At 33.5% G+C, this 24,686-nt stretch overlaps 2 protein-coding genes and 1 long non-coding RNA gene across 3 annotated transcripts in view; 1 reads left to right on the top strand and 2 right to left on the bottom strand.

The window, feature by feature from the left end:
* The window catches only part of Sema2a (Semaphorin 2a), a 276,914-nt gene extending 268,935 nt beyond the window's left edge, over positions 1–7,979 (bottom strand). The window contains exon 1 of the mRNA XM_087415928.1: positions 6,883–7,979. The gene's annotated coding sequence lies outside the window, so the exon portion shown is untranslated. The remainder of the gene's footprint in view (positions 1–6,882) is intronic.
* An 841-nt stretch (positions 7,980–8,820) lies between these two features.
* LOC147906650 (uncharacterized) lies at positions 8,821–24,052 on the top strand. The gene is made up of 2 exons (XR_015548248.1): positions 8,821–8,952; positions 21,503–24,052. It is a non-coding gene; the product is annotated as an uncharacterized LOC147906650 (long non-coding RNA).
* LOC147906649 (uncharacterized) overlaps positions 12,021–24,686 on the bottom strand; it is a 70,142-nt gene continuing 57,476 nt past the window's right edge. Inside the window, exon 3 of the mRNA XM_087415929.1 lies at positions 12,021–18,097. Within this exon, the coding sequence (XP_087272055.1) occupies positions 17,849–18,097 (249 nt within the window). The 3' untranslated portion in view covers positions 12,021–17,848. The remainder of the gene's footprint in view (positions 18,098–24,686) is intronic.

Below are 24,686 nucleotides of genomic sequence, written 5' to 3'. Positions count from 1 at the left end.
AAGTCATGATTTATCGAGAAGCACGCCACTGCCAGGCCTTAAATTGTTTTTGTCGCAATAACATCGCCGGTTTGTCGACGCAGCAGTGAAAAAAAATGACAATATAAGAGAGTTCGCCGGCACAGCAACGGCCATTAAGTTCGAATAAAACAATAGCCGTTGTGAGCGACTGAGAGATAAGTACATGCAATTTTCAACAGTTCTAGAAAAAAAAAAATAATCAAAAGAGAATGTAAGTACGTTCTTAATCACTTTTCTAATTTGCTAAAAATTTACTTACTTCAGCAAGTCACATAAATATGACACGAGTCAAGAGACAATTTTCGGGATCGGTTTCAACCGGGAATAGTTGCATGTCGAAAACCGCGATTGAAAAGCAAAAAGAGAATTTAATCCACCAACAGTGAAAAAAACTATTTCGTTTTGCTCGTATACGGCAATCTTTGTGAGCGGATTAAATCTGCGCGGAGAATTTGTGCGCGACCGGTAGCTGCTATCGTTGGAACGCAGAGAGAGAGAGAGAGAGAGAGGGGGGGGATGGGGTGTGAGAGTGAGAAGGGAAATAAAAATGTAACGATGACCAGAATATTATCGACAGATTAAACCGCCGTTCATTTGCACGTCTACTGTTTGAAAAGTAATTACCTCGTTGTCATCGACAGACCGCCATCGAACCACGCGGTGACTCAACAGCTGTGAGGGCGAACCTCTTCATTATTTTCCAATACCTCTGTACTTGGTACGATATCTATGGGAATAGGAGTGTACCGGTTTCATGTACGGGCGAGTTTGTGATTGGAATGCAGCGACAGCTTGGAAACTAGCGCAACAATCATATTTGTACTTCTCCCACTAAATAAACTTTCTCTCTCACATACACACACATACAATTTTCTTTTTACTCTGGTTGAACTTTTCGTAATAGATATTTAAAGATATCAATGAGAAAGTGAATACAATTCAGTACGTACAATTCAGATTTAAACATTCTTGAAATTTAATATTATGTAAAAATTTTTTTTTTTTCGAAAATAAATTCAATTATTAAGCAAAGGCGCTTACGGTTTACAAACGAATAACGATGCAAGCAAAATTCTTAAGAATGCGAGAATCTCTTTCACGAATGCGATAAAAAACGTTTACAAGCGAAGCAATTATTTTAACCTCTGTACAATATTTTGTCCATTACTCTGAAGCGCATATAAATAATAAATATTAATAAAAATATATAACAAATTTAAAAATTTAAATTTAACACGTTTACTTTTAACTATGTACAATAATTTGCCAACATTTTGACATTTTAATGTTGCTTTAACATTTGATGTATCATATTCTGTATTTTTTGTTACTTCCCCCCCCTCTCTTTCTCACTCATTAACCCTTTCACTTACTCTCCCTCTGCCTATTTCTCTCTCTTTCCTTCTCGCTTTCGCACTCGTGAGTAAACATTTCAAGCGACTTTGAAGTCGTTCACTGGTTAAATAGCCCCGCGACCAAAGCAATTCCGTGTTGGAGTGTTTCGAATCAAAACACCCTCGAACTGTATTTAGAAGTGATTGTCTGTTTGAGCTTTGGAGATTGCCAGCTTTCCGATTGTTATTGGCGCGCAAGAGCCGAGAGGGAACGCGCTGATCGAAAATTATAAACTTGGTACTTTGATCAGGATGCTATAACATCAATACACACAAGACACATATGCACATTAACGTACCTCTCAATGACGGAATCATGATTTTCAACCAAGGAATAAATCGCTGATCGCAAAATTATATACAATGCCTACCAATGCCAAGTAATGCCATAGTAATGCCCATTAATGCCCTAGTCATGCGTAACTTCATCGCTTATTATAATACACAATTCTCTCAAGTAATGCCCAGTAATGCCCAGTAATGCCCCAAATTTGTACACCACAAATGCCCTTAGCGGTTTATCTCTTGTTTTCAACGGATAAGCAAAAATATCTTCTTCATAATTTTGTTAACAAATATAATACAATCAAATAATTGGATTGACCACTTGACCGTATTTTTACGAAAATAAACTCAACAATATTGAATATGAGGTATCACAATTTGGTCCTCGAGAAGTACGTTTAACGAGCTCGTGAACTAGAAATTGTTACACAAATACACGATTTGCAAAAATACGATTTGCAATCAAATATTGCATTCACGATAAGTTTCTTTAATTAGCATGCAGAACTGGTCTCTTTACATCTTAAGCTTTTCAGACTCAAAATTCGAATTCTCTGCGTTCCGAACGAGAAGGCTGATTTGCATAAAACACGTTCTCGGATAGTTACACGCATTTTGCGAAGATTCGACCTCTCGTTTTAGAAGAACACCAAAAGCAATTCGAACAGAAATCGAAGCGAAGCCTTGATTACCAGCGTGACTAACGAGACTTCGTTCTTTCTCGGAAAACGCGAGAAGGGCCGTTCATTCGGTCGGTCGTTCATTCGTTCGTTCGGCCCTATCTACTGAGGATCGATTTAGCAACGGCCTCACCGATTTCCCGACAATGAGAGATCGATTTCACATTTGTAATCGGGCGAGCATCGTGTCAACTTCTATGTCTCGTGTCCCTACCGTTCGCCCTATCTGCTCTTAAAAAAAAAGATAGAATAACGATACGATCGAAACGAAGAACCTGACAAAAGCTATTGTAGCTTGCATGGAATCATCAAAGTGAAAATTCAGGTCGCGAAAATGAAAAGGGCGGGAAGAGAGAGACAGAGAGAAAAAGCATGCACGTGGATACAACGATCTGTCGTGAGTGCCATCACACGAACGAAAATTTCAAAAATATTCGTAAAAAAATCCAGATCAAATCATATTCTGCCAAAAACGTCACGTTTCTATGCATAAACAAACAATGCGCAAATGCACGCCGCACCTGTTTTGCATTTGAAAAAACATGTATATAATAGCGTAAAAAAATTGTGCAGTTTCAACTGTTTTAAAATGCAATATTTCGATGCAGTGTAGCTAAATGTCATATTTTATGTAAATATGTGAAATATACATAAATTTATGTTTTATTGATTCGAGATATAGCTAGTTGCACGCGCATACGGATTATGCGTAGAACGTTGCAAGGGATAAGCACGACACGGAACACAAGGACAAATATTTGCTGCAATATATTAGAGATTGCGAGTAGGTCATTTCGGGACTACGGCGCACATATGTATGTATATACGCCGGAATATACATATGTGCATACAGACGCAATAGAAGCTCCATAACTTAATACACGCACGTCTCCTGCACGGATAGGATAACGTCATGAGACGCTAAAAGATTGCTAAAAGATAGCTAAGTCGAAGCGCATTCTTCGTCTCGCGCCATCGATATCATTCCAAATCCAGCATATAAGAAAGAATATAAGAAGCTTTGATGTAAGGAAAGTTATGTAATATGCCGGTACACATGCAATAAGCGGAACGAAAAATTCCAATCGAAAATACCGACGTCAAAGAAATTGTTTGAAGAGAACGCACTGGACGATAGACAATAAAAATTTCTGTTGTGTTGATATCGCGCGTGAAATAATCATAACAATTTTTGTGTAAACATTTAATCGAATATTGATAACAAAAATAATTTAATAGAAATGGATTTTAAAATCATACGCTGTAAAGCCCTGCTATTGTTTTATTTCACTTGCTGTATGCATGATATCCATAGGTATGAATCGGTGTGAACTAGGAAATAACAAACACCATTAAATAAGCAGATATACCTATATATGTTACTATATGTACATACGAGGGACGGTAAACAGCGGCCAAAATTTCGGAAATATCATTTTAAGCCCGCAAGCGCATTGCCGATTTCGAAGCAAATTCGATGGAAATCACAAAGTTCAACGAGCTAAGAAAATAAATATCGTGTATGATTAATGTAATTTTACAATCATATATAATACGATAATTTTCTCATTTCTGTTGAATAACAATTTTATATAACTGTCTAAAGTTAATTACGTGGAGTTGCAAAAATATATTTTAATATTCAGATTATTTATAATCTTGCGTATTGTTAAATCTATAATATAATGTCAAATTTAATCTAATTTAAGTGGCCACTGCTCTTATTTAATATATTATTAGGTGTTGGAATTAATTCGTAGCGTTTTTTAATGAAAGAATGTTATTTATTTCACATGAGTATTAAAAAATACATTAATGAAAGTACTTCCCATCACTTGTAAAACGCTACGAATTAATTCCAACACCTAATAAAATTAATTTGACATCGTATATTGTCAAATTTGTAAAATTATTATAATTTGACATTGTCAAATTTGTGTTAGTATAATTGTTTTAGTATAAAATAATAATATATTGAATAGGAGCAACTTGCAATTAAACTAATAGCGGTTTCCACTGGAAGAATTAGTGCAACACTAATGCATACTGAGTGCAACTTTATTGTTTCACTGTGAAAACCAGTTCACATATTTTCAGTGTTTAATGTTTCGTTGATAAAACTGCTGCAAAAAACTTGCACTGAATTCAACTTTTTCCACCGTCTTTGAAGTTAATGGAGACCAGTAAAATTGAGATTATGTTGAAATTGAGATTATGTTCATGCTAAAGTATGATATTACGTTATAATATGATATTATTATTATTCTAATTAATGTTATAACAATGACATTATGTTAGTTTCGAATAATAGCTATAATATTTTAACGTTTAAAACTTCTGAAATAAAAAATTAATTCAAAAAAATGTTTTAAATTAATTAATTAATCAGAATATTATAAAATAAATAATTTAAGCTTGAAGTAGTTACATATATTTTTAGAGATGTTATAAAACGGATATCTTATGTTCCATTAAACCGCACTAAACCTGCACTATTACTGCATTAATGCTGTTTTCATCGAAACCTGGCATAGTGTTGCATTAGTTCTCAGTGAAAAGCACTATAAATTAAATTTGACACTGCAGATTTAACAGTACAGCATCGTTGTAATAAAACTACTTAATCCTAGAAATACTATTATTGATACAATTTTACGTAGAAGTGAACGAAATCATTGAGCACTAAACTATCTTCAATAATCACTAAAAAGTACAATTTGCCATGCAATAAGTAATTTCAATTTTTAAGCTGTTTTGTTATTACTTTGTATTATTATACATTTTATTTAACTGTATAAAGAAATATATACACAACAATTAAATTACATATCATTTCACTATTTAAATTAAATAATGTGCTTCTCTTTTTCTTTTTAATCATTAGGTTAAAATTTGTGTTCATAAAAATCTGAGTAAAAATCTAGATTATACATATTTTGTCATTAAAAGTATAAAATATGTGAAAAACTTGTGTTACATTAATTAAAAGTTATCTATTTCTCAAATTTACATTGATACATACATAGCAATACTATATCTTTCAATGATAGCATTCTACAATTAAGTAAATTTTATCGATCACACGAATGTAATATGACGTTCGAAATCTTTTCTATCAGCTTTATTTAAGTTTTTTTGGAGACTCCACCAATATATTCGTGAATATTCAAATACCTTCAAAGATTACTAACTATTATTAATTAAAATTTTATATCAAATAGTATATCATAATTATCAAAAATTATTTCAATAAGAACTGTCAATAAAAATTATGTTCTAGGAATTCATTTTATTAAATAAATATATTTTTAATACAGAAAAATTATATTCCTTTCGCGCTCAAATTATCATATTTTTTTATAAAATATACATATCACCCATTTGCTACAATAATAACACAAAAACAAAATTCCAGAAATTAAATTTGAATAAATGTTTCGAACCATTCAAATATTTTGTAATATTAATTTCAAAATGCAATTTTGGTGTAATAATTGATTAGAGAGAAATATAAATGTTTTTTTAATTATATTTTTTCTTTCTTTTTTTATGTTTCCATTTTTTTTGGCAAAAATGACAATTTTTTACAACTCAATGACAACTGTTTAATTACATCCTTATTATAGAAAAAAGGCGATATAGTCTTTTCTTGAAATTCAAATATGGTAATCCTATTTCCAATCCGTGCAATCCATTTCTGTTAACTGTTAGCGACAATATCGATATCATTACACTATCCAGGGCTCGATAAAATAACTGATGATTTATTTAAAAAATAAATATAATAAGTTCCAGAAACTTACTTAAAATATAAAATAGTAGGAAGTCGATAAAAAATTGATACAACTTATTTAAAATAAAAAATATAAAATACATTCCGAAAATTAATTTAAAAATTAAATAAGAAATAAAAGTCAGAGGGAATTATTTAAAATAATGAATACTAAATAACTTTTTTAATTAAAAATATATTTAATTTTTAAACAACTTTATTTTAATACGACCGAGTCCTGATAATGTCATCGCACAGATATATGTAAAAATACAACGACACTACAACGAAATCGAACTGTCGTTAAAGGCGACAGCAAAGTCTTGCATAACGCATAACGCATAAAAAAATGAACCAATCAAAGTCCTTCATTTCTTTCGTTTCCATGAAATAAAAGATGGACTCTGATTGGTTGATTTTCTTATGTTTTATGCATTACGAGTTATACAAAGCTTTGTGTTCCAACCTTATTGAGCTTTCTACAATCGGAATATTAAAATTATACTGCACATTGTCAGTTTTAGATTACGAAAGAATGTAGGTATCAACGGTATTCATTTCAAAACAAAACAATACTACATCATCAGTCACGAAAACAGCAAGAACCGTTATCGTTCATTCGCGTTTCCACAATTTGAATAACTCTCGTCTCGTAATCACGCGAATGAATGATTTCATGACGGTTGTTGCGCAGAAATAAGATCTCATATCGAGACCTTGAAGCACTTACTCGATCGATGTCGCGCGTTCCCGCGTCCCAGGATGCTGTCCTGATTCCAACTACGAGACTGCTGCCGCTTGAAGTTCGTCGTTCGTCCCGTCTATCTTGCCGTCGAGTCTAGTTTCGTGCAGTCGTTCGTTCGTACACTCTCTTACGGCAATGCGACGGGTTAATCGAATTAATCGCACGAGCTAACGAAAGCGGGTGCAGAGCACGAGCTGCAGAGACGCAGTTCTTCGAATCTGCCGCCGCTCGCGCGCGCCTTTCATCTGCACACAACGGCGACTGACGACACACACACACACACACACACACACACACTCACAAGTCGCACGCGTTCGAATCGCGCAGTTCTCCTCGCGCACCTCGGATTCCTTACGCGCCCCGTCACGTAAACATGACCGCGCGCGTAAACAAGAGTCAACCGAACGCGATTCCCGGAAACCGACCGTTATTTCCCTTTTTTATCGCGCCCGAGAATGAGATCGAGACACGGCGTTTCGGGAAGAATCGGGACCACTCGACCGTCATCGGTCGCGCGACGCCGGCTTCGTCTCGTCTCCGATCAAGTCGATCACAACGCGCGACAACTTCATGTTTCTCGGCGAGCTCTAGTTCTTGCGAGCGCAAGATCGTGGACGATATTCCGCCCACCCCGAACGCACGTAATCACGCTAACCACGCACGCACCCCACACAACACACACGCACACACGAAGAGAGTTCACTTGACTTCTCACTTGCGTTTCACGAATCCCGGAACGAATCCACGATACCACCGGCTCGGAGAGAACGACCCGGCGCCAACTTCAACGCGTTGCTCCCCCGCAGCGTTGCGCCGCTCGACGTCCACATGTGACCGCGCCGAAACTGGGGCACTCTCGCGCACACGTCTCTTCCCCCCTCTCTCTCTCTTTCACCCCCTTGCCGAATCTGTCTCTCTGTCTCTCTCGCTCTTGGAGAATCGGAACAACACACGGCACGCGCGCGTCGCACAGCGCGACGAGATGCGTTGTTCTCGCGAAGAAACGATATATCTCGAAATTTGGCAACGGCCAAAGTACGTCGCGGAGCGAAAAAGCGCGACACCTCAACGCTGGCGAATCGGCCCGGTAACTGAGTCTAGCGGTGTAGGGGAGAGTAGCGGCGTAGCGAAGTAGGGGTGGGGTGCGCAAGGGAGACCGCGAGCGAAGATACACCCATGTGGCGCGCATGCGCCGCATGCGATGTCCTTGTCTGCCCCGCACGCGCGGTCTCGCTCAATCTCCCTCCGCTCTCTGTTCAACCTTGTCGCTCCGTCCGTTCCCTCCCTTTCCCTTCTCTTTCTCGCACCTCACCTTTCTCGCTCTTTCTCTCTCGCTTTCTCCCCTCATCTGCCACCTTTCGCATCCGTACGCCGTATGTCCGCGCCACTTTCTCTGTCTCTCTCCTTTTCCCGCATTCCTTTCTCTCTCCTGTCCTTCGCGTTCCCGTTATTTCGCGCGCCCGTTCGTTTTCTCCCTCTCGCGTGCCCTCTTCCGTGTGCCAAGTTTCCTCATTCCTCTCGCGTCTATTCGTTTCAACCGTTGTTTTCTGCTCTCTCTGGTTCTTTTCGTCGCGCGTTCGTCCCTTTTCTCTTGTATTTTTTTCGTCGGTTTTTTCTCGCGCTGTTTCACCTTTCTATTCTCATCCTTTCGTAAGTATCTTTTTCTACTTTTATATCTCTTCCACTTCCCGTTTCTCTGTCTCTCGCGCGCGATCGCAGTGCCGCCTTTTCTTCAGTTTAACCTACTGCACCTACTCTAACCTTTTCCTCTCGTCTAACATTCGTCTCCAATTTTCCTCCTTCACCCCGTTTCTATTATATCCCCGTCCAACGGACTTGCTCGTGTAACGGCTTCCTTACTACTCGCCTTCATCGTTCGCCATTATTTCGCCGGAGCGCTGTTAACTGTAACATCGCAAAACGATAAATTAATTTGTTCGCGTAGCAACGATGGCCGCGAGCGTTTTCATGGCGTTCCAATTACGAGTTCGGCGTTACGTCAGGAAGAGCATCCAGAGATGTCCATTACGGTGCATAATTGCAGAGAGCGAAGAGGTAAGTGGATCAAGTTGTTACAGCTACATCGCATCTCTTCGAGAAGGACTTCGTCCGTGTGCATTTTTTTCTTTTTTTTCGTTCTCACGCCTCTCCGAGGTGAATCGACGAGGAACAAAATCGATTGCTAATTAATGCACTATACGTAGTCCTGCATATTTATTTTCATAATTTATGTGAAAACTTTAAGTCAATATACATGTAATGGGAGCTCAGAGCACTGTAAATCTGTTTCAGACGATCTATTATATTGTATATATATATATATAATAATTTAATTATTTCTAATATAATTACAATTAATACTATAACAATTATTCGTAATAACTTGTAATTTGCATCAAATTTGAAGACATTTCTGTTTATAATTTAACATGTATTTTATATAATATAATCATTTTAATGTAAGATAGAAGAAGGTGTTCAAAAAATATCATATCATTTAATTATTTTATTAAAGCTATATTTCTAAATATTTGTTTTTTAAATATGTGGACAAATTAGGTACTTCGTGGAAATTCTGTTAGGTATGGCATCACCAGTTGAAATTGGGTGGAGATAAAGGCGCACACATTAGTTTGTGAAATGCAATGTGACGCACGAAATGTCGTACCATATAACATTTATTTTTAACAGAATTGATACGGAACTGAAAATACTGAAATAAAATTAATTACCACAGCCTGTTTCTAAAAAATATCTCTAATGGATAACATTTAACATGACCATCGTTTTTTCTCACTTCTTAGAGACGCGCCCTTGTATTTGGCTATTTTTCGAGTCTTTATATAAAGCACAACCGCACGATGTGGGCGGAACCATTTTCGAGTCTCTGCCACACCCTTTGTTTCCGCGAAAAACAATACAACTTTCACTTTATGCGCAACATAAATTTTAAATCAACCGTCTGTCCGCCATTTCACAAACTGATGTATGCGTCTTCACCTCCATCCAGTTGTAACTCATAATATAATATTATATTAACAGAATTTCCATAAAGTACAGAATTTTCTAACACAATTAAAAAATCAATACGTACTTTACAAGTAAAAGTTTCAATGAGACAATTAAATAGCATGACGTTTCGTGTGCCGCTCTCTATATATGCAATATGCATTCAAAGTATTTAAATATTTTTCATATTACGTGAAACTATAAATTCATTTTATCTGACATTCTCCGAATTATATTATCTTTTATTTAATATACAATGAACATTCAATTTTCAACGTAGTATTAATTGAATAACTTGATAGAGACTCGCATATATATATATGATACTAATATATTTCACAATTTCGCCTATGTGAATTCTAATTTATATTTAACATACTCTGTTAAATAATCTCTGAAAAGATGGAGAAGGAGAGGGGCGGAAAACATCTGCACGCAGACGTGGAGAAAAGCATTTTATAGCTTTGATCTCGGTTACAAACGACGACTTCCGTAAATGGAATTTTAATACGTTCTGTACGAAGATAAAACGCTTACGCGTTTGTATATACTTTCGATGATGTTCCATCTCGATGTTCTCGTGCATTCGTATTTATATTTTATAATATGTATCTTACGCCACACTAGTAATATCTGAGTAAGCGAGGTATTACCTGGTCGTGGCCAGCTTCGAGAGAGAGAGAGAGAGAGAGAGAGAGAGAGAGAGAGAAAGGAAGAGAAAAAGAAAGAGAGAGGAAAGAAATCCAGTCGCTTTGATCTCGGTTACGGACGACACAACAGATGGAATTTTAATATACCTTTTAAAGGGATAAATTCTTTATCAGAAAATACGCAAAGCAACTTTTTGGTGACGCGTTAACTCGATTCGTGTTCTCGTGTCGCGTCATCAAGTAACAGCTAGTCGCAGTTCTAATTTACTAAACACTACACGCAAATTGCGTGTAGCTTCTCTTTCTAGCTTCTCTCAAATTTACATGGTTCACTTCGTACATTGGCTTGCGATTAATTATTCTGCTTTTGCCTTTCGATATTTCGAGAAATAGGAAGTTTCTGGCTCCTTTACCTATGTCGTGCCAAACTGCTCGAAATAGCTATTGACATCACATAATGTTTGGAACATGGAATCGATTAATGCCACTCTGATACGTGCATCTCAACGAAACTGACGTTTATTATGAGAAAGCCGATGCATGGACATACCATATCGTATTCAAACGAGAGAGAACGAATTGACGTACGCGAAAAGTTCATGTTTTTCTCTTCAAATGTGCGAGATATTTATGTAATACCATCCAAAAACAAACGCTGCATATTCTATCCAAAGTTAATCGATGTTATCAAGTTTGAGAAACGTCTTTAATTCTCATCTCTCTTATTCAATTTCTCTTAATTAATTATCACTATATATTTAAAAACTAAGAAGTATATTTAGTGGAAAGCTTTCTATAAAAGTTCTTTCTAAATAAAGATATGATAGTATTTATTACTAAAGGTAAAAGGATAAATCAACTCTCTTCATAATTACATCTAACGAAATCAGAATTGATTTGTGATTTATTCAGATGAATCTCGATTCCATGTAGACGTTTGATCGAACAATGAGGAAAGTTAGTTATTACACGTCGCTTCACTCGCCCAGTCCAACTATGCCGACAAACTTGTCTTAACTAAACACGATGGCCAAATGTGATATATGTGTTCGAAACACATACATATCTGTCATATACGGGACAACGCGCGCGCGCACGTGAGTTATAACAATGATCAGCTCGTTATCAACATGTCGGACCGAGAACCACAATAGGGCCCCGACCGGCAGTGGCGCTTTGCGTTGTCGCGTGGTTGTTGTGTCACATATATGAGCATGATAATCGTAATACAACCGGATGTATGCAACAGCGACAAGTCTGTGCGTCAGTCGTGAGCCCGGCAAGTATTGACGTCTATTAAATTGGCACAGCCACTGCAGCACAACCGAATAAAACATACACATAAATTTAGTCTTTTTTATTGCTTTAGCCGATTTAACAAAAATAGTGGCTGTGCTAACTTAAATTTATAGTTTGCAGTTTAACACAACCACAAAAATGTCAAAACGTAAATAACAAAACATATTTCTTTGGTATTTTGTTGTTTAATCGAGTTGCTCCATTGCCAAAATAGTTAAATAATAATTTCGATTCAGAAAAATCATCCCCCAATTATTTTACGTTAAAACATTATGAAATAATTTTATAAATATTTTAATGAATTGTATACTTTTTTACAATATTTTATTGTTTGATATTTTGATTAAGACCGAGTTTCTTACTTCAGTCTTAATCTTCAAAAACTCCCAGCTACTCCACAGCATAACAAATTTGCAAATTCAACAAAAATCTCGATAGATTATATTCTGATTTTGTAATTTGATATTTTAATTCATTTCAATCTTATTGCTCCATTCCTAATCTTTGAAAATTACTCTCTGTAAAAGAGAATCAGTATACCATATTATCATTGACTTCAGTGCTACACTTATAACTGTAATATCAGTGAATATTTACTGTTTTTCAGTAATAATACACACACACACACACACACACACACACAGATTCATTTTTAGAAGTTGTAGTTTCCACAGATTGAATCTGTAGAAAATCATAACTTCTAAAAGTGAATCAGTGTATTAACTACTGAAAAACAGTAAATATTCGCTGTTGATTGGGGTGATTTATTGAGTAAATATTTATTTCTTTGAACAGCATTAACAATAAGTAAACATTTAAGTGTGGACAAGGGTTTAATAGTCTTTTTTTTACTGAATAAATATTTATTTACTGTAAATAAATATTTAGTTGGCAGTATTGAACTAAATATTTATTAAAATTGACTATATTTTTTTTCTGAGTGTGGGCATCACGAATGCTCGAGATCGAACAGGCACGATCTTGTATCTAAACGACAAACACAGAAATTAGATCAATTACCTATAATTACATCAATTATAAATGTAGCACTGAAGTCAGTGACTTTTAGAGAGTTCCCAGTTATATATCGCGTGTATATAACGCTTTAAATTTATAAATTTCAATTTCAGTAAGAAATAAAAATTTCGATGATTATATCTCCTGATTTTTAAAACATCGCGCGAAAAATATGCGAATTATTCTTACAGTGTTTTTCCTCTGTAGTTTGAATCAAGAGAGAGATTGATTAATTCGAAAGTCCTATGATCTTGTTCAATCAGAAATCAAAGTAGACCATTAACATCATTAACCTCGGTTCTATTCAAACTTATAGTCAAAAACGCTATTGAAATACACGTTTCATATTATGTTCCAGTTCGTAATATTCGTCGCTTATTCGAAACTGACTTTTTTATTTTACTTTTATCGTTCTAAAAATGAAAGGTAGTACAACTTCGCTTTGGAGTCTTATTTTTTTTATTTACGTCGCGGCTAGTTTATTTTTTTTTAAGTCGCACTCGCACCAATAAGGTAATGTACGCGAAATGTTTCCTCTTCTGACTGTTTCCAAATTTTAAAACCTCAATCCTATCATAAATATGGATTCACAGTTTCACATATTTTTTTTTCTTTTTCATTCTTGAAATGCATCACGTTCGGGTATATCGAGTTTGGTTTTGCAGTATTCGTTGTTTGCTCTAAAAATAAAAGACCTTTTTTTTCATTTCATTATATTATCATATTATAAAGATTAAGATCTCAAAACTAGCCCGATAATCTATATTTCCTAACTTGTCGAAACTTTTGCGTATATACGCTTGAGTAATAATGATAGTGATAGTGTATGAAGCAAGCGAAGTTAGAAGGATACATCAAAACAGTACAAGAATACATAATACAATAGAAGGAAGAAAAGAAATACCGAAAACAGGGAGGAATGAAGCGATGGCGACGCATCGACCGATGAATGAATTACTTGTTGCATTCCGCTTATCACTTATCGCTCGACTTCAATTATAGCATATATTTTTAAAAAGTAATACATATTTTTAAATATATCTTTCTTACAGACGGCAGCAATTTTCGGTACTCATACATTCATAAAATTATTGTGCTTTTATATGAAAAGATTGTTGCAAAGGAATTATAAATATTATTTTCAAAGATTGACGAGCAAAGAAGAGTAGTTAGTATTAGACATTATTAATTAAGAATGTTTCTTAAGAGAGATGGCACAACCACTACAACACAATCTGATAAAACATAAATTCATACTTTTTATTATAAATTTACTGCCTTATTCACGTAAAAAAATATTTTGCTGCTCCAGTTAGAATTATAACTATTTTTTGTATCTAATAGAAAATTATGTATCATACGTATAGAATTTATAGCACAAATCTAAATTCTATCTCTGTCATCTATATGATTAGGTGCAATACATATCCAATATCGCAGTACTTGCTAGAAATTTATCTATTTTAGCTATTTTGTTGTGCTTAGATAATTTTTGTTATAACTGCAAGATCATTTTTTTGAGTGTTCGCAATTTTATTACTGTAATCAATTTGATAAAAATAATGGCTGTGCTAACTTAGCTACAATTTTTACTAAATTGATTAAAGCGATAAAATTGCGAGTAAGGCAACAAAAGAAAATATTAAATTTATGTGTATGTTTTATTCGATTGTGCTGTAGTATCAGTCAAGTATTACATTTATATTGAATTATGATCGATAGCAAGTCGCGATGGAACCGGAGTTTTGATCGCGTATATGCGATCGGCTCATTAATTCTTTAATACAAAATTACTTTGTAATATATTTTTTGCCCCCTTTTCCATTGTTGTTGTGCTAAGGACATTGTGTGTGTAATATCGACGTGTGACAGGCAACGCCGCTCTTTATTCACCGTAAAACTCTTATCGCTGTCGCTCTCCGACACATTTTAATCCGACGCGAGAGACTCAATACGACGTTTTAACGCAATGATCGGCCGTGACGTGACATTTAAATGCTGACATTTAAATGCCGCTTAAATATTAAAGTTTTCGCCGCTGCACATCGCCCGATATTGAAAAAGAGACAGACCGGAAAATTCCGCACTATCTCCCGGAAATGGTCATGTCTCCGCGTAAGGATACGCGAGTAAAGTTACTATGAAATCGTATACTCCGTAAGAGATGTAATTTGAAGTTACTCTTCTCCGGATGCCATAAAATATCCGCAAGGATCGCGCACTATCGGAGTCCGGTGGGAATCAAACGGAAGCAGATCCGGCCGAACCATTCGCGTAATCTTCACGAGAACGGAGAAAATTTCCGTCGTTGTCAATCCATGAAACATCCCTTGTCGCACGGCAATGACATTTTCCATTCTTTCCTTGTTATTCAATATTTTTCTCTCGTACCTCAACTCTTCCCTTTAACGAAAATAATTGCGTCCATCCACGTTGTCATCTGCAAGGATGAGCATAATCGATAATATTCGATTATTCAAACAATTAATCGGTTATTTTTTTGTCTTGACAAATTTTTTAATTTTAATTAATAATTATTAGTAATAGAAGTTGTGTAAAATGTAACTTGTTTTTTATAGACTTTTATTTATTAGCAATACTGTATTATTTTATATCAATGATTTGTTACATTAATGAATAATGAGAAATTATTAGCGATAGAAACTGATCTATCCGTTTTCTTAGTATCAAACCATCACATTTGTCATCTTTTTTGTAACAAACTCATTTCAGTATAGCACCACAAATTATTAAATTGCTTGTTAATTTAATAAATGATATTAGTACTATTATGGTTCTGTTTTATTGCATTTTAAGACCGAAAAAGATTTCGGCGCGCGATTTGCAGAATCAGATATATATATATAAATTTATATAGAAATATTTAAGCACTAAAATCCGCTTTGAGCAAATCTAGGAATTTTTTTATTTAATTAGATGCACTCTCATCGATTCAAATTCGTATCACATTGCAATCGATTTACAATCTGTCGCGTCTGTTTAATATAATTGATTATGCTCGTCTCTGCCATGAATAAAAGAGCACATATGTATCCCAGGATTTCTCAATGAAGCATATATATCGTATGTGTCGTAGCAGCTAATACTGAACGAGTAGATTCGACTTTTAATTAAATGCCATTCAATTATAGCGCTCTGCCATGTTTCTACATTCGGTTGCCAGCTTATGCGAGAATACGGAGCGTTCATCGTTTCACTGCGAAATAATACAGTCTCCATTTTCTCTCTGTGTACTTCTACTTTACGAGGGCGCTGGAATGTATAGAGCGCTGTAAAAGTGAGATCGCGCTTATCTGTATTACGATAAAGTCAAGAAGGAAAATAGAACAGAGGCTGATAATCTGCCGCTCAAACGATATTTGCTCCTTGATGCGGAATTATTAAACGTTTTACTCACAAATTTTAAGGCAAACTCAATAGAAAGCTCGAAATATGCGTAGATGAAACGCACTACATTTATAACATGTTCATAATTTATGATATGTTCACATTACCGTTGCGAATAGCTTAAGAGAGTCGGGATCAGACGGATGTAATTAGCCGACCAGACTCATAGCGAATACCACTTCTCATAAAATTTCATTTTGCGAACAAAAAACATTGGGAATGGAGAAAGAATTGCACGCTCGCTCTTCTTCTTGAACGCCTCCCTACATCTTTCTTTCTCATCTCCACCCTTACACGTCCAGCTACTTCTTCCGTGCATATCTCTTCCTCTCTTTCCTTTTCTCATCCAGTATTATTTTCGTTTCTCTCCCGCTAGGTCTTCGGTGTCGGTATTTATAGCGTGGAGAAACCACAGAATCCCGGGGAAAGCTGCTCAGCAGGGTGGAAACAAGCGACCGAACCCATGAACCGTTTCTTCCAACGTCGTCCAGAAGGGCAGCCCTCGTTCTCCTCTACACGCATTGCGGAGAAGAAGCACGTGGAACCCGGTATTCCAGCTAAAAGCCTTAATCGCTGTTTTTACCGCTTTTCTTTTTGGAAGAAAGGAATTACTGCTCCTGCGCTTCGTTGCGCCGGCTTCGCGGCGCGCTTGCGGTTTTACCGCAGCAACTTCTTACTTCATCGTGCTCTTTAACTGCTTCGCTTCTTTACCGCGGATAGATCTAGCATCGTGCTTGGCGTTGTTCACGCTCCTCTATTCTTTCTGAAAATTCTTCACGGCAGTTTCTCAGCGCCTCGACCATGATGTTGAAAATTTTACTTTAACAGCGATCAATTGATTCCTTATGTTGCGAATGAGAAATATATTCTATCAAATATTGATTAAATAACAATATTTAGCATAGATATTATTTAGGTACAGATATTAAATTATATATTTTATTATATATGTATTCTGATATGTATTCAAATGAACGCTATTTTCTTGTTTGAAATATTAGAAGTAGTTTATCTGAGTCGAAATTACTTCAGCTTTAAGAAAGAGTTCTCGTTTTTTAAATTTGTGCGAAATAGAATTTTATCGATACTTTAATATGTGGTCTCCAGTTGCCCATTCGCGGAAAAGTCGTTTTCTACCGTCAGCGCTACGGCCATTTCCTTTCCATTATTTCCAGCAGCATTCCAGCAGTTAATATTGGAATCCCTCCAAGTATTTCACAATTCAAATGGCATCTTTGCTCCGTACCGTCCACTTTCTATGGCTGATATAAGCAGTATTTTGCATATCTCTAATTGCGATTTCATTATACGGAAACGACGGAATGTCTTAATGAATTGGACCATTATGTTATGATGTTGCAGTCGTTATGTAGTGATATAGAAAAATTGAGAAAATAAACAACGACACAACCGTGAACTTTTTTATCATTGTTTCATTAATATTCAAGAATTCTTTTGAATATTAAATTCTCATTCTTGTTCAATGAAAGTAAGCAAGACTCCGTAAAGGGAATACAAAATTGTTTTGTACTTGTATCGATATTTAGAAATATTTTGTTGCAAAAGTTTTACATAAGCAATGCCTTGTAAAGTAACACGTTCTCTTTAATAATCCAAAAATTAACTAAAACATGATATATTGTGCCTTGACATTTATTCCACCAACGTGTATGTACACATTTAAGTGATTGTAGTGATATAGACGTATACCTACTCGGCCATATTGTATATGCTGGCACCGTTATTGCATAGTCCAACAGATCCTCACAGAGCCAGCCGACCACTCGAGACAACCGTTGTCGTGTTGACTTAAGTACCTACAAGAATTAACAAGCCAACCACTTTGAGTGCTTTTTGTTTGACTCAACGATATCACAAAGAGAATGTTGTTTAAAAAAACCTTTGCCATTTTTCTTTCTCTAATTTTAATAATATGTGACAGACACACGACAGGGTCGACGTTAATCATTCTATCATAAAATCTCGATGAAATATGTTTACAAAGTGCAACTGTTTCAACGATAGCTGCGCAAAGACTATTTTCTTGAGGATTTAGATTCAATGCGCGAAAGCGCGGTTCAAGCAGTACAACGCATGCACGTAGGGACACACGAGATAGAAGTAGATGGCCTGTCAGTTTACCGATGTTCCCTCTGGGATGCGTCAAACGTACGAAACGATGGCAAACCTGCTTTTCTACAGCCTCGGATGCCTTTGCGTTCCCTCAGGGCCAGTGATAAAAACCAGAACTAGTCAGCATTCGACAATGAAGGCATCTTTTACCTTCCCTTTTCTTCAACAAAAGATCCCAGGTTTTTAAGAGTATCCAACTAGGTGATAACTTATAAATTCTAGTCAATTGTTGTTAATTTGCAAAACAATGGAAATTCAAGAGTACAAAGCTGATCATTTATATGAAATATGCCGATATGGAATCATTATAAAAGACAAATTAATAACATGTAAAAAATATGCTTTTGATTTTTACTACTTCTTCTTAATAATAATAGTAATTTCAAGATGCAACATTCAAATTAAAACAATTTTCGCGAATCATGAATGTTTAAAATTGCCAGATAATATCATGTAGAATTTGCGCGTTCAGATTATTATCATGATTATACATGTATTGTTCTCTTCGTTTATTATTGATTTTACAATATAAATAAATTTTGAATGCATTGCAGATTTTATTAAATTATTTAATTAAAATTTTAAATAATTTTAGTAAATTATTTAATTCTCTTTTTGTATAGAGATTTTAATCATGAATTAATTATTCCATTTACATAAGAATTGTTAAGTCCAATGTTAATTTTTTCTCGACAAAAATTAAATTTTGTAAATCCAAATCTAGCAAAAAATGATAATCAAAAATTATATACTTTGTAACGTTATATTATTCTAATTTTTTAATTTATTTTAATATAACAAAGAATTCTTCGTTTGTTAAAAATCAAGAATTTATTATTTTTTAATAAATAGAAAATTCTCCACTTAAATTTAGTAGAATTAATAAAATATTTTCATTAACATAATTTTTGATTTATTAAAATTATATAATTTTATAATATTATTTTTAGAATACAAAAAATTAAGGACAGAAGAAGTAATGAGTTAATCATACTATTCTGAATTTATAATAAAATAATAAAATAATAAATTTTTAAATTATACGATTATATGAATTATATTATACGTTTATAATAATTAATATTTATAGTTATTTTTTAAATTAAAACATCAAGAAAATCTGCTTTAAATATAAATTTTATTTTCTAAATTGTAAATTAATAATTCTTTTTATAAGTAGAGATATGAATTAATTATTTAAATTTTTATTCAAAGAGGCATTATATGTATAAGAGACATTATATATTTATAAAAATAATTAGTATTTATAATTAACATTTTTGTTATATACGTAACATATTTGTCAAGCTTCAAATAATAATATTATTAAACATTAAATTAAATTGATTTAATTATTTTGATCAACGCTAATTAGTTTATAAAGCTAAACGTGAAATATAATATAATGTATAAATAATAAAATTTTTTTATTCATGTTCAAGATGAAGAGAATAATATTTAACAAGTATTTTCTAGTGTCTTAAATATTTCAGATGTAACGAATCGCCTTGTATTGTTATGTATAGCGTAGTTTTCTGGTTTTCTATGAAGCTAGTTTTTTTGCATGTAGAGTTCATGATGTACACATGACGTGTACACATGACGCGCGTCATGCATATCGCTTGTAACATTCACAGAATGCTGTGCTGAATGCTATGCTGCCATTCGTACCGGTAAATAGCGGATTGAATCGTTTCATGTGCCATCGCACTGTTATCTCTCACACAATACACAATTATTCTTTTTATGAAGAATTAACTATTAACTGTCCACGCTATAGTTAACTGCAGATCAACGATTAGTAAGTGAATAAAACAGCTCTTATCAAAGCAGATATTATACGCAATTTATATTTTGGGACGATGCGATATAGCAGCATTTTTCAATCTTTTTCAATTCGCGGCACATTAAATAATGAACTTTTGTCAATATAAATTATTAAATATACATGCTTAAATGCTCAGTCTAGATCTCTTATGGACACTGCCAACACTGCATTCAGAAATAAATAGTGAAGTTTTAAAGTTTTTATTTTATTGTTAAAAAAAAGTGATTTTATTGCAATGATGATATCGCTTTGATTAAAATCAGAATAAACGCAAACTAATTTAGATAATTTTCACAATTTTTTACTTCGCGCGTTACTTACTTTTTTATTTATTTCTAGTTTTTTAAATTTCTTTTACTATCTCTAAAATTTTCGCGGCGTACTTGAAGACCTTTTACGTGCAAACCATTGTATCGCACACCTGATGAAAAACCCTGCAATGGAATACAATATAAAACTAAATACAATATAAAAATATATAATATAATTCATTCTTAACAAATGTTATACAATATGCATGTACAATATATAAATTATTGTTTTTTACGATATTTGTAAACGATGATAATTTTTATATTATGTATTAAATTTTGAATATATTTGGTAACGCTACGTTAATCAATTAAAATGAAATTATTTTACACATTTTTCAATTCGAAAACGCGAAGTAAAATATCGCCAAATTAAATAATATCTCAAAGAAAGTCACGGAAGACTACAACGATGTATAATAGATCTCTTAATACTCATAGATTCGAAAGATAATTGGGCGTATGTTTACTTTAAAATTGTACGTTAAATATTTGCAGGAATGGGGGGGAGAGACTGGCATGCGGCCTCGGCAACATGCTATGCTTTACACAAGGTCGCCGTGTCATCATTGTGTGTGCGTCAATGGAGACTAACGGTGGCAAACAACGTCGTAGCTCCGTGCGTCGTCACATTATTACTTTACGAAACGTGGCCGCTTTCAACGACAATTAATGATAATTATTGTTAATTAATATAATCGATAATTAATATTAATAGAATCTAACCGATAGAACAATGGATATTTATGAACGATTAGTATTTTTTTAACATAAGATATTCATATTTTCGCGTATATTTCGCTTTAATTTTTCACTGATGTGAATATAATTTGTTGATCGCTTTCGTGATTGAAAGAGCAAAGTATCACATGTCTCATTGAATCAAATAGCATATCAATATTAATTAACTTGATTTCACTAAATGTATTGTATCTCATTTATCATTTCAGAATGAAAGTGCCACAAATTGTTCGGTTATGGATACAGGACACAGAAAGTGGATCGTATTTCTTTTGCATTATTTTTTCGCGTAACAAAATGAATTACCAAAGTGAATCGTATGCAATTAACATCGGGAGTGTCGTAAAAATGCCGCGCGTCGTATAATTTCTAATAATCATTGTGCACGATTGTATAATTAAACACAGTTCCGCGTGTTACAAAAAGTGCCAACGAAGAAATCTGAGAGGAGGAAAAGGCCTGGTGACATCGGGCGACTTATAGCAGAGCTATAAGGTAACTAATTTATTATATTTATATATTATTTCTTAGTTGTGGAATTAATTATATATTTTCATTTATTTCAACCGGTTGTTTGGGATGAGTTATATAAAAATTAGAGAAAAAACTTTTATTAAAGAAATTTTATGAAAGTTGTAAATGTGCAAGAAGATTATAGAAATTTAAGTTGAAAGAGAATGAATTTTTTTCGAAAATTATATATAATTGAAGGTTTTACTGCATTGGAAGAAAAAATTGGCTGCTGCAACAAATTAGATGGTAAAATATTGCACAACATTTTTAATTGACTGCAGTCAATTTTTGGTTGTGTTAACTTATCCGCAATGTTAGTATAGGATTTCGGTCAATATAGGCTAATGCAATCAAAAATTGGCTGCTGCAACCAATGAAAAATGCTATGCCATATTCAGCCAATCTTTTTTTTCAGTGTGCAACAATGATTCGCATTTTGGAAAAGTGAAGAAAATGAATTCTAAAATTAAAGAGTGAACAGTGTGCTAATTTTTGCAAAATGTGGAGCTTATTGTTGCAGTAAGTCATTTAATTGTTTTATTAAATATTAAATATAATTTTAAATAATGTTATTTTAAATATAATAAAATATTTTGATTTTTGGTTCTAATTTAAATATGTTTATATTTTTACAGATCAACATAATACACAACTGTATTATATTGATCTGTAAAAATAACATATTTAAATTTAACACTCTGCTATTGCGCATTGGTCGATGAGTCAGATCGTTTATTTTAATATGAGGAAATGAATCTATGAATATTAGTAATAAATAGCATATTTTTAATAAATTCATTACTTGAAAATTAATTGCCTAGGATATAAATTAAAATAAATATTTTAGAACATATAATTGTCGGTCATTCTATCATGCCTATAACAATGCACACATATAATAATAATTTATCATAAGCTATCCATCTACGGTTATTAATAATTTGATTTTATATGATTTAAAATGAAATAAAATGACATGAAATTTGTAAAACATTTTGCAGAGCAGAAATAATTTTTATATATCTTATCTCAAAATTAATGTATTATTTATTAATTATGTTAAAATATTTGATTGAATAATTGATGGTGTAAAAAGTATTTATTTGTATATGTCAAGAATAATTTAATTATTACTATTAATATATTATATAATATTTACTATATAATTTAATTATAATGTTTACTATATAATTTAATTATTACTATTACTATATAATGTTTCGGATCTCATGTTATTTCTTCTCAAGTGCCATTAATTGTTGGAATTTTCATGAAAGTATTTCTTCTTTCTTTAATCTAAATCTCATTGAGATAATTAAACACAAATCACGATTCGATCCCGGGTTTGGCGGAACTAATGAAGTAGGGCATTAAATCGTTCGTAAGTTGTTGTTATTATATTCTCCAATGACGTTCTCGATTCTGAAGAATTGTAACTTTTCCATTAGGGTCTGTTTAATTAAGTTTACATCGACATTTTCACTAGTTTTATTTGTATCGGAACTACAAACAAAGAAATTATATATTATTAATTATATTAAATTAAGATTGAAATATATATTAAGTTAAAATATGTTGATATTATGTCATTTGCCGATTTTATGATTATCGTAGTGTTCTTATATTACGGTTGAAAAAACTGACGTGTACTTTTTTAACACTTAATATTACTTTTTCTACGCCGACCCTCTTCAACGTACATTACATCTATATGTAATAACTTGTAACTACAAAAAATTGCTTCCAACTCAATTTTAACGGCTTCAATAGTACAGAAATCTACCTGCCTGGTTTGCTTGGCAATCTTGTTATCCGAGTTTGTCCGCGTAGGCTATTAATATTGCGAAACTTCTCAATTTGCCGACGAACGAGCGAGGAAAAGAATGAAATATATGTAGATAAATGGATGGAGAAGACTGGTTAGATGGATGAATATGAATAAAAATCGATGAAGAAATAGCGGGGAATGAACGTTAATTTAAATGGAGTTAGACATTAAGTATTACCTTTTAATGATGAACCAAATTTATACTTGAACACGATAGATTGCATACGTTAACGAGCTATACTGGCAAGCGTGAAGTCTATACAAATTTGTACAACATTGTACATATTTGTGTGGACAATCAAATAAACTTATATGATTTATATTTGAACGGTGCGACAGCATCAAAAATTTAGACATTATTTCGCTTTTCTACTATATTCTCTCATATTTTTTTTAAATCTTTCACAATATCATAATATATTATTTTCTATACACTTTGACACATGAAAATATCATGTATATAATGCATTTGATTTATATAAGAGGAGTGTAAAATTAATTACAATAGCTAGAAAATAATTAACGTTGTTTTGAGGTTTTATTAATAATTAAATTAAAATAATTCATTTTCGTTAAATCAGACGCTTAGCAAGGGAGAGACTTATTTCTACAGTGAAACGTGAAAAATAACAATAGTTTGCTCTCTAGACCGTAAACATGACAAGAACGATCTATTAGGTTGCGTCGGCATCAAGATTCATGAGTGCCTTCATCATTCCGCTCAATGATGCGTCAAACGCAATCAGAATCGAGATTACCTCGATGAAGCCAGAATCCTCGCATTTCCTATAACCATATCTTACCGATAATCTAACCAATTATTGTAGTTCTCGTCCCGGGAACGCAAACGGCGTTGGGTAGGCATTATTTCTGCTTTGTCGACTGCACTTCGCGTGTCGTTCTTGTTTGCTACTTAACACGGAATTACTCACTTTCAATATCGCATAAACACGAAAAAGTGCTGTCTTTTGTTTCTTGATAAAATAATTTTTGTATTCCTTTAAGAGATCTTCTGTAATGAACATTTTTCCTGTCCGACGCGAATATTTGAA

This window comes from Acromyrmex echinatior, chromosome 19 (genome assembly GCF_024713525.1).
Source record: "Acromyrmex echinatior isolate Ae372 chromosome 19, ASM2471352v2, whole genome shotgun sequence".
In the NCBI taxonomy this organism is placed as follows: domain Eukaryota; kingdom Metazoa; phylum Arthropoda; class Insecta; order Hymenoptera; family Formicidae; genus Acromyrmex; species Acromyrmex echinatior.
Note: the sequence above shows the minus strand (reverse complement) of the source record. Positions and strands in the feature narration are given on the sequence as shown.